This window comes from Hippopotamus amphibius, chromosome 16, assembly GCF_030028045.1.
Source record: "Hippopotamus amphibius kiboko isolate mHipAmp2 chromosome 16, mHipAmp2.hap2, whole genome shotgun sequence".
In the NCBI taxonomy this organism is placed as follows: Eukaryota; Metazoa; Chordata; class Mammalia; order Artiodactyla; family Hippopotamidae; genus Hippopotamus; species Hippopotamus amphibius.
In genome coordinates this window covers 59,978,262-59,989,250 of record NC_080201.1, presented here as the reverse complement: position 1 = coordinate 59,989,250, position 10,989 = coordinate 59,978,262, and the positions used below count along the sequence as shown (strand labels likewise).

General features: G+C 52.2%; 1 protein-coding gene across 3 annotated transcripts; it reads left to right on the top strand.

The window, feature by feature from the left end:
- Positions 1–2,669: 2,669 nt before the first annotated feature.
- On the top strand, positions 2,670–9,029 carry SIGLEC10 (sialic acid binding Ig like lectin 10). 3 transcript variants are annotated; one of them, XM_057711549.1, is made up of 12 exons: positions 2,670–2,738; positions 2,829–3,209; positions 3,504–3,614; positions 3,932–3,979; positions 4,075–4,338; positions 5,417–5,464; positions 5,595–5,852; positions 5,935–6,219; positions 6,534–6,627; positions 6,727–6,763; positions 6,800–6,874; positions 8,271–9,029. In XM_057711549.1, exons 1-12 carry the CDS (start codon positions 2,702–2,704, stop codon positions 8,529–8,531), a joined length of 1,899 nt encoding a protein of 632 aa, XP_057567532.1. In that variant the 5' UTR covers positions 2,670–2,701; the 3' UTR covers positions 8,532–9,029. The 3 variants fall into 3 exon arrangements, with proteins under 3 accessions (XP_057567532.1, XP_057567531.1, XP_057567530.1); XM_057711548.1 differs by having other exon boundaries at positions 3,330–3,614; XM_057711547.1 differs by having other exon boundaries at positions 3,330–3,614; positions 6,727–6,874.
- Positions 9,030–10,989: the final 1,960 nt, after the last annotated feature.

Below are 10,989 nucleotides of genomic sequence, written 5' to 3'. Positions count from 1 at the left end.
TGCCACAGAGCAACTAAGCCGGCGAGCCACAACTACTGAAGCCCGTGCACCTAGAGCCCGTGCTCCATCATAGGAGAAGCCACCACAATGAGAAGCCCACACATCCTAACGAAGAGTGGCCCCCGCTCGCCACAACTAGAGAAAAGTCCATGAGTAGCAACGAAGACCCAACACAGCCAAAAATAATAAATAAATAAACAAGCAAACAAAGTTCTCTTTAAAAAAATCACATCACACATAGCATGCATTTTTAAAGTCATGGATGAGGATGGACCGTAAATAAAGGGCAGGTCCTGTGACCTGAAGAACTTTTCCTGTGAAGAGAAGAGTGAACCCTCAGGATTTCCGGGAAAGTGGAAGAGGGGAGCTGATGGTCTCGGGACCACCTCCAGGAACCCTTCGCCAGCTGCCTCCAGAAGGGGATGGGTTGGTCCACAAGTGGAGTTACTGAAGGGTCCCCTGGCCCCACTCTGTTTACACCTCTCCCTGGCCACTTGGCTATGGACATAAGGCTGTCCAGCTGACCTCGCCTGGTATAGGAGATCTCCTCACCTCCACATCTCAGGGATCAGCTCTGAGGTTCAAAGGCCTATCTAACCCTTGAGGGTGGCCCACATTCATCAGTGGGGGTTATGTGAGAACTCTGGGTTGGCCTAGAGGAGCTGGGGAGTCACAAGTTGGTATCTTTCAGCTCCAGGGTAGCAGAAGGTCCTCTCTCCCTTTTCTGGCTAATGGGGCAGCACAGAATAGTGTGGAGAAACCACGGAAGGCCTAAGATATTGCCACTCTCCTGGTTCCTGCTCCCGTTAGCCCCGTAGAGGCATGGAGATGCTTCAAGGCAGAGGTGAGGCTGGAGCTAAGTTTTGGGGGTGGGGAACTCAGTTCTCAGCTCCTTCAGGGCAAGCCCCCAGCAGGACGCAGGCTTCCTTCCCTCCCTCTCACTCCTCCCTCTAAGAGGCCCTTTCCTTCCTCTGCAAACTTGACAGAGTGAGGAGTGTGATGTCCCTGGAGGCAAGGGCTCCCCTGGGAGAAGGGAACCTGCTTCCCCCCAAGAAAGCCCAGGTTTGGCAGTGGAGACCCAGGAGCAGAGTGAAGAGGAAGGCGGATGTTATGGGCTGAATTGTACTCCCTCTGGCCCCACGTTCATATGTTGAAATCTTAGCCCCTAGTATCTCAGAATGTATATTTGCAGATAGAGTCTTTAAAGAGATAATTCAGTTGAAATGAGGTCATAGGGCAGAGTCCCAGTCCAGTATGACTGGCGTCCTTACGAAGGACACACACACACACAAGGAAGACCAGACGAAGACTCGGGGAGAAGACAGCCGTCTCCAAGTCAAGGAAAGAGACCTCGGAAGAAACCAACCTCGCTGACACCTTGATCTTGAACTTGCAGCCTCCAGAATTGTGAGGAAATACATTTCTGTTTCTTAAGCCACTCATTCTGTGCTCTTTAATCATTGGCAGCCCGAGCAGACTAACACAGTGGATTTGAGGACAGGGATAGCTACATGTCACTTCCTCCGGGGAGCCCCTCTTGACTTTGCCAGGAAGTACAGGCCACCTTTTCCCCAGGGCCCAGCATGAACATCTGTCCCAGCATAGTGGGTGGGAAGGGGGGAGCATTTATGAACACTTCCGTGCTTTTCTGTTTCTTAGAATCTTCGTCTACCAAGCTGGGTTCCTTTCAGGTCAGACACTGTCTGATTTACTACCTGTGTCCCTCCCCCACATACAGCATGACACCTGCCAAATGGGCAAACACAGCATCTCTACGTGACCAAAAGAGAGAGTCATTTCAAGGTGAGGGGAACAGCAGCCAGCGTCGGGGGGAGTTTAACCGACTCACTCCACAACCGCCACGCCCCTTACATTGCCTGAGACCCCCGCCATCAGCATCCCCCCCGGGGTGTCTGCATTCTTATCGCAATGGCTGTTACAGATGTGCGTCATCCAGCTGTGGGACAGAAGGGGAGATTGGGAAACAGACGGAGACCTTGGGGGGCGGGATGCTCCTGGGGGACCCGGTGCCAGTGAGCCCATTAGGGAGGGTGAAGGAGTGGGGACTGAGACCAGCCTAAGGTTGCCAGATTTAGCCCATAAAAAGGCAAAGTGCCCAGCTAAAGTTGAATTTCAGATCTAAACAACATAATGTTGTAGCGCGTGCAATCTCTGGGACATACTTATACTAAAAAAAACCTCATTATTCATCTGAAAGCCAATTTTAACCAGGCATCCTGCCTTGTATCTGGCAAGACTAGCCCTGCACCACCACCATCCCACCCTCTGTCCCAGAAATCCACCCTGCCCAGCACCCACCACCATCGTCAGGGGCCCCTGCAAGAAGGGCTTACTGGGGACTTTCACTTCTGCTTCCCCAACGACTCCGGGTCCAGTGGGAGAGCCCCCAGCTCCTACCCACCCAAAGCCAAGCGCCAAGTCTAGACACATGCCTTCCACTTCCTCCCCCAGAGATGACCAGCTCAGGGAGCCCAAATGCCAGGCGAGCCCCCCAGGAAAGAGAGCGTTCAAGTGGGCGAGGTAGGGGTGGGGATAGTCCAGAAAAGGAAAATGAGTCTTGTGGGTCTCAGCACCAGAAGCTCATTTCATGCATCAGTCCCTCAGCGCTCAGCTTCCGCCTTCTGCCTTTGCCCAGTGCCAGTCACAGTGGCTGGGGAATGAGCGTGTCCTAGTGCCTGAGATGCTACTGCCGCTGCTCTTAGCCGTGCTGTGGGGTGGTGAGTGGATGTGGGGGAGGGAGGCAGGAGAAGCCCGGGTGGGGGCCGGGGCTGGGGTTGCAGCTTAAGCCTCCCTCTGTCTCCCCACAGGGTCATGGGCTCACGATCCAAGATTCCAGCTGCAAGTGCAGGAGTTGGTGAGGGTGCAGGAAGGCCTGTGCGTGGTCGTGCCCTGCTCCATCACCTACCCCGCCATAGGTTGGACTCACTCCACCCCAGCTTACGGCTTCTGGTTCCAAGACCAGACCCGCACAGACAGTGGTCTGCCAGTGGCCACAAATAAGCCAGATCACGATGTACAGCCACACACCCAGGGCCGGTTCCAGCTCCTTGGCAATCCCAGTCAGAACTGCTCTTTGCTTATCAGAGACGTACAGATGGAGGACAGTGCGTTGTACTTCTTTCGGTTCGAGAGAGGTTATTACATTCGATATAATTTCATGGAATACAAGTTCCGTCTGGAGGTGACAGGTAAGGAAATGTCACCCCCCCCCCATGCTGGGGAGGGATTACGGGGAACGGATCATGGGTGATCCCCTGGAGTACCCCCAACCGGGGCTAACATCCCACCCTCTTCCCCCTTGGTCCCAGCCCTGACTCAGAAGCCAGAGATCTACATTCCAGAGACCCTGCAGCCTGGGCACCAGGTGACACTCATCTGTGTGTTTAACTGGACCTTTGAGGAATGTCCAGCCCCTACTCTCTCCTGGATGGGGGCCACCGCCTCCTCCCATGAAGCCAGACCAAGAACTTCCTACTTCTCAGCCCTCACGTTCACTCCCAGACCCCAGGACCATGACACTGAGCTCACCTGCCGAGCGGACTTCTCCAGAAAGGGTGTGAGCACAGAGAACACCGTCCAGCTTAGCGTGGCCTGTGAGTTTGGTGGCGGGAAGGACATCAGAGTGAGCAAACAGGCACGGGGATGGGGTGGTGGAGGGGGCGGCTGGGCAATGATGCACAGATCTCAGTGGGTCGTGGGGAGGAAGGCGTGGAGTCTCGCGATGCATGCCTCGGCCCTGGGGGCGGAATGGTGATGCCATCTGTTCCTGTGTCCTTAAGCGCATCTTTGGCACTCGTTGGTCACTTGTCTTCCCCTCGGATAGTCATGCTTTCCTTCCCCCGAGGGCGCTCTCTCTGGTGGTGGGGAATCTCTCCTTCCTCCCCAAAGCCATCTCCCAAACCTGTTACAGATGCCCCCAAAGACCTGGTTATCAGCACTTCCCAGAGCGATGTATCAGGTACCGAGGGCCACTTGGGAGTGTCAGGAGGGCGGGGGAGTGGTGTTCCCGCCTTCAGTCCTTCTCTTGCGTGCTCGCTCTCTCTCTCCCTGCAGCCCTGGAGCCCCAGGGAAACAGGCCACATCTGGAAGTCCAGAAAGGCCAGTTCCTGCGGCTGCTCTGTACCGCTGACGGCATGCCGCTCGCCACACTGAGCTGGGCCCTGCAGGACCGAGTCCTCTCTTGGTCCCACCCCTCGGGCTCCAGAACCCTGGAGCTGGTGCTGCCCCGGGTGAAGGCTGAGGATGCGGGTCGCTACACCTGCCGAGCTGAGAACAGGCTTGGCTCCCAGAGCCGCAGCCTGGACGTCTTCGTGCAGTGTGAGTGTGACCGGCGGGGGCCTGGTTTGGGGGTGGGGGTGGGGTGCAGGGAGGAGGCAGGGGGCTGAAGGCAGGGTCCCAGAGCTCTCAGGGAACCTGGAACTCCAGGCCTATGAGACTGAGGATTCTGCTTCCAGCTCCGACAGCGGTGGGGGTAGGGGTGGGTGGTCCACACAACGCCAAGCAATTCTCCATTGGCCGCGTGTCCTACAATGCAACTCAGTGCTGACGATATCTATCTGGAGATAGCGTCAGAGCCCACAGGTTAAGGGATGGGTTTCCTGAGACCGGCCCCACCCCCACTGCAGCCACCAATCTCCAGTCTAGGTTGCCACCTGTGCCTCTGACCAGCAGCAATAGGTTGGAGGTGTCCATGACCTCCCCCTTGGTTTCAATGAATTTGCTAGAGCTGCTCAGAGAAATATTTCACTCACTAGATTATCAGTTTATTATAAAAGAATATAACTCAGGAAGGGCCAGATATGGGGAAGGGCATCGAACTTCCACGCCCTCTTCCTGGGCACCACTCTCCCCAAATCTCCACGTGTTCACCAACCCAGAAGCTCTCCAAACCCTATTTGGGGTGGGTTTTATGGAGGCATGATTACACAGGCACGACTGATTAAATCATTTGCCATTGGTGATTGAACCAATCTCCAGTCCCCTCTCCCCTCCTTGGAGGTCAGGGGGGTGGGACTGAAAGTTCCAACCTCCTCATCACGGTTCCCCTAGCAATAAACCCTCACCCTTGGGGTCTTCCAAAGAGTCACTTCATTAACATAAACTCAAGAGTGGCGGAAAGGGGTTTGTTATAAATAACAAGGTGCCTTTATCACGCCGACCTACCATTCAGGAAATCCAAGAGTTTTAGAAGCTCTGTGCCAGGAACAGGGACAAAGCTCAAATACCTCTTTCTGTTATGAATCACATCTTAGGGACTTGCCCTTCTTGCCCGTCAGGCCCCAATGGGTGATTCAACCCCGCTCCCCCTCCCAGCCTTTCATCTCTGGGGACCTTCACTTTGACCAGAAGGAAACCCCTGGTTTGTTTAGAGCCAAGCACCCTGTCTCTGTTTCAGATGCCCCAGAGAACCTGAAAGTGATGGTCTCCCAAGCAAACAGGACAGGTAGGAAAGGGTAACAGAGGAACCAGGGCTTCTCAGTGCCAAATTGGGGGCCCGATTGTCTGGAATGTCGGCAGGCAAGAGGGTCCCTGTGCCCTCAACGCCTCATCCGTCCTGCCTCTTCCCTCCCTAGTCCTGGAAAACGCCGGGAACGGTGCATCCCTTCCGGTCCTGGAGGGCCAAAGCCTACGTCTGCTCTGTGTTGCTCACAGCAACCCCCCAGCCCGGCTGAGCTGGGCCCGGAAGGGACAGACTCTGAGCCCCTCCCAGCCCTCAGATCCTGGGGTCCTGGAGCTGCCTCAGATACAAACAGAGCATGAAGGAGAATTCACCTGCCGAGCACAGAACCCTCTGGGCTCCCAAAATTTCTCTCTGAGCCTCTCCGTGGCCTGTGAGTGTGGGGACCCCTGGGGGCAGGACACCCGGGTCCAGGGGCCGGGAGGGGCACTGCTGACTCTTCTCCCTCTGCACAGACCCCCCGCAGCTGCTGGGCCCCTCCTGCTCCAGGGTGGACGAGGGTCTGCTCTGCAACTGCTCCTCCCGAGCCCAGCCGACCCCTTCCCTGCGCTGGCGGCTGGGGGAGGGGCTGCTGGAGGGGCAGCTCAGCAACGCCTCCTTCAAGGTCACCTCCAGCTCGTCTGGGCCCTGGGCCAACAGCTGCCTGAGCCACAGTGAAGGACTGAGCTCTGGCCTCAGTCTCAGCTGCGAGGCCCAGAACGTCCACGGGGCCCAGAGAGCCACTGTCCTGCTGCGGCCAGGTCAGGGGCCAACTGGACGCCCCGTGGAGGCCGGGGCTGAGAGGGACAGGGGCAGTGTCCTGTGGTTGGATCAGGAGCTGGGGAGCGGGGACACGGGGGCGCCTGCGGCTGGGGATGCAGAGGGGAGGACGAAACCGGAAAGCCTGACACCCGGGCCTGGGGGGTAGCAGTGTTTCCAAGAAGTCGATGGGAAGGGGCTGTAAGTGAAATCCTCTGGAACGGGAGCCGGAAGCCTGATCGCCTAGTGGTGGGTGGTCCTGAGGACCCACGTGGATGGGAAGGGCTCAGAGACGGCTGACCATTTCCTCGTGCAGATGAGAAGGGGCTCGCCTCCAAAGCCTTCTCCAGCGGGATATTTCTAGGAAGTGGCCTCACGACTCTCCTTTTCCTCTGCCTCATCCTGATCATGTGAGTTAGGAGCAGAAGCGAAGGTGGGATGCGTGGATCTGGGACCGGTGGAAAGGGGGGCGGGGCCACGGCGCACACCAAGGCGTGGTGTTTCCTCAGCTTGAAGATTCTGAGGAAGAAATGGACCGCAGCGGAGGTTCCAGCCCCGGCCCCGGCCCCGGCCCTGGGAGAGTCTCCGCGGTCCAGGGTCTCACGGAGGAGCACGATCTTGGATTACATCAACGTGGTCCCTAAAACTGGCCCTCTGGTGAGTGGTCCCAACCAGCGGCCTCTTCTTCCCCTTCTCTGACTCCTACAGACGCTCCTCCCCAACTCTGCCCCCATCCTTTGCCTGAGAGACGTCACAGTGGAAAAGGCCCAGGTGTTGGATTCAAATCCTGATTCTGGCACTTAACCTCTATGAGACCGTGACCAAATCCTTCCCTCCGGCTGAGCCTCTATTGCTTCCTCCTTGAGAGCTGGTTTGAGGATTACAACACATGTTATTGCTTAATAGGTGGCAGCTATTCCATTATTACTACCACCAATGACATTAAGTATAATTAATGATGTCACAATGATTAATATCACTGAGAGGCGGCATGTCCTAGTGATGAATAAGGGCTGGGCTCTGAAGTCAGCTTGCCTGGGTTCCTGTCCGCTTTCATTGTTGTGTTTCTAGGATGAGTCACTTAAATTCCTTGTACCTCGATTTCTTTCACTGTAAAATGGAGATAATAGTACCAACCATGTAAGCTCTTTCTGGGTATTCAATATGCTTATTTTCTACTTGTAAAGCATTTAAAACAGTACCAGGCACCTAGTGTTGGGTAAATGCTGGATATTTTCAAGAGACAACGTCCATGCGCTGATGACTCCAAAATTTACATCTCCCAGACTCACCCCTGAACTCTAGACTCATAGCCAACTGTCTAGGCAGCATCTCGATGCAGATGTCTAATAGGCATCTCAAACTTAGCCTGTCCAAAACCAGACTCATGACTAAGTACCATTTAAAACCCTTCTCCATCCTCTGCATCTCAGCAAATAGCACCACATTTGCCCAGCTCCTCAAGCCTAAAGCCTTAAAGTCATCTCCTACTCCTCTCTTTTCTATCCCCCCCACAATCAATCCATCAGCAAATCTCCTCCCAAATTCATCCAAACCACTTCTCCCCCCTTGGTTGGATAGAGCTTAGGGACCAAGGAAAAAAAAGTGGAAAAAGCCAATTTCAAATGGCCATGTACACAGGATTCCGTGTATATAGCACGCTCAAATGATAAGATTGTAGAGATAGAGGACAGGTTAGTAGTTATGAGGGGTTTGGGATGGGAGGATGATGAGGAGGACAGCAGGAGGGAGACGATGGTGGTGATGGAGCAGTTCTGTGTCTTGTGGTGGTGGTTACAGCAATCTACCTGCATTAGTTTGCTAGGGTAGCCATAGCAACGAACCACAGGCTGGAAGTCTTAAATAACAGACTTGTCCTTATTGTTTGTTCCTGCCTTGAGATGGAAGGCAAGCTCAGTGAGGGCAGGGTCTATGTTTTACAGCCTGATGTAATCCCAGTTCCTCAATCGGTGCCTGGCACGTGGTAGGGGCTCAAGTATTTGTTGAATGAATGAATGAATGAATGAATGAAGGATGGTCATTTTTCCCTTAGGCTCCGAAACAGAAAGCCAAACCAAGCAGTCCTTCCAGGCCTCCTCCTCCAGACGCTTACCCCCCAGAATCCAGAAAGAACCAGAAGGAGGTCCATCTTGTTTCCCGCAATCGTCCAGGACCCAAATCATCCACTCAAGCCCCAGAATCAGAGAACAACCAGGAGGAGCTCCATTACGCTGTCCTCGACTTCCCAGGCCTCAGACCATGGGAGACCCAGAGGCCCAAGAATACCCAGTATGCTGAAATCCAGTTCCACTGAGGGTCTACTGGGCTGGGGGACTGGGATCCAGGCCAGGGAGAAAGGCAGAGCAGTTGGGAAGAGAACAGAGTGTAGTCTGTCTCCCTCTCTCTCTCTCTCCATCCTCCCAGGATGGGGCATCCCATCTCAAACCCTAGCATTTTGGAACAGCTTGACAAACGCCTCCAGAGTGGCCTTCTCCAAATACACTATTCTAAGCAAGGAAAAGCTTTTCCTCTGACAAACCCAGGTACCACCCTGACTGAATGTTCACAGTCTCAGTTTCTCAATGGTGGGAGGGCCTTTAAAGATGATTAAGCGCTCATCTTTGTGAGGTCAGTCCCCAAGGTAACCTCACAGGTCCAGTCTGGGCCACTGCCTATTTTGCTGCCACCTGTGAGTCAAGAGTGTGTTTTACATTTTAAAAGGTTAAGGAGGAAAATCAAAAGAAGGATGTTTTGTGATGCACGGAAATGACTTGAGATTCAAATTTCAGTGTCCATAAATAAAGCTTTATTGGAGTGCAGCCACGCCTATTTTCCCATTTTTTCCTGTATCACCTGAGGCCAATTTCAGGCAGAAGTGGCGTCATTGCCCTGCTAAGCCTAAGATAGCTAGCCTTCGGTTTAGGAAAAGTTTGCAGAATTTTCATGTAATGTAAACTCACCCACTTTGTGCAGAAGAGGAAACAGAAGCAGAAGTCCAGAAAGAGTTCAAGAGTAGCGAAGGTGACGCCGACTAGCTCTGTGACTAGATGGAAGGTTTCTAGGGTGAGGACTTGTAGGATGAGGCAAGGAGACTTGAGTGGCAGTTTAATAATAAGAGGGAGGAAATTAATATTTTTGAGTACCTGCTACCTATCACATTGTGAGCCAACTGTGGTGTACGATTTAAGAGTATCTCCATCGGGAAGATATTTGAGATTCAGAGAGGTGAATTAACTTATCTAAAGACACACAGGAGAAACTGGCAATATCAGATGTCTACCCATGGCTGACTCCAAAACCACTGCTCTCCCAGCTTTTTCACAGTCCCAGCTGAAGGGGCACTCTAGAGTGAAAAGGACTCAGAACCCAGGGCAGATCCTGAGGATGGTCAATCATCTCAGATATAAAGAATGGTCACCTCATCTCAGCAAGAAGTAGTGGTCAGGATGTGTCCATGAAGCTGGCCTCTGTTGATCTTTTTTTTTTTCCTTTCTAAGACCATGGTGGGGGAGTGGGGGTGGAGGGGATGTATTTACTCCTTAGAAGGATAAATGCAATTAGATAAAGAGGGGAAAAAAAGAAAGAAAAAGATTCTGAGTTGGAATTTTCCAAGGGTTTCTTTACACAGATATTCTCTCTATTATACAGTTGGGCAAACCGAGTCACGAAAAGGTTACAGACACAACCAAAGCCACATGATTAGTAAGACTGAATTCCAGAGCCCGGGCTCTGGTCATGACCTTATATTGGCCTCTTGGTAGCTTGTTGAACAGAGACGGCCTAAGAAGGAGGGGTGGCAGGTGCAGTGTGTGGAAAGGACACAGGACTTGCACTTGTGTCCAGATTCTACTACTTACTAATCAGAATAAGTGTAGGCAAGTGACTTTCCTTCTCTGAGCCTCGATTTCCCCATGTATTAAAATGAAGGTAACATCCTTACTTCAAAGGCTTGTTATAATGATGGAACAAGAGAGTGCAGATGAGAGGGGTGTGGAGCAATATAGGGGTAGGGGATTAAGAGGTACAACCTCAAGTATAAAATAAGCTACAAGTACATATTGTACAATATGGGAAATATAGCCAACATTTTCCAATAATCATAAATGGACTATACCCTTAAAAAACTGTGAATTACTCTATTGTACATCTGTCATTTATAGAATATTGTACATCAACTATACTTCAATGAAAACGTTTTTTTTTGAAAACAGAGAACACTGATGAAGGCATGTTATAAACTAAACCATTAACCCAGACTTTAAATATGATGCTCTGAGTATCAGTGTTGATGAGCTAAGTATGGTGGGTGTCCTTCTTTGATTCAGAAGAATAGAGAAAGTTATCATCTTACATTTGTTTAATGGCAACTGTAGTGTTTTAAATTTTCTTGGCTTGTGGAAGGTATTAACTGACTAGCCCAGTTGGCTGAGCCATGGAGCTCTGGTCTGCAGGGGGGATGCAAATAGCTTTGGAGAAGAAGGTAGCGAAAAGAGCACTGTGCTCACCATGTTCTAAGCACTCTCTGTTTTCCCTCTATAGTCACCCCAGGAGTCCAGATTTAGTAGTTACCATATATGATGATATGGTAAGGAGGCCCACTCTGACGTGTTTTGCCTCCTATGTGTGCCAATGCCTCTATGTACTGAATAAAATAAAAAACTGAACTAGCTGAGAGCTCTGACGTTGGCGACCAGAAGCCAGTATACGCAGAGTAATTGAATGACAAACCCACGGAGTAGGAGCAACCAACGCAACCATATCATTTTTTTAAA

Excerpts from the sequence above, each read along its gene's own strand:
- SIGLEC10 (XM_057711547.1), top strand. The coding sequence starts at position 2,702 with ATGCTACTGCCGCTGCTCTTAGCCGTGCTGTGGGGTG. Across the intron at positions 4,339-5,416 it reads CCTGGACGTCTTCGTGCAGT|ATGCCCCAGAGAACCTGAAA; the intron begins GTGAGTGTGACC and ends TCTCTGTTTCAG. Across the intron at positions 6,220-6,533 it reads CACTGTCCTGCTGCGGCCAG|ATGAGAAGGGGCTCGCCTCC; the intron begins GTCAGGGGCCAA and ends TTCCTCGTGCAG.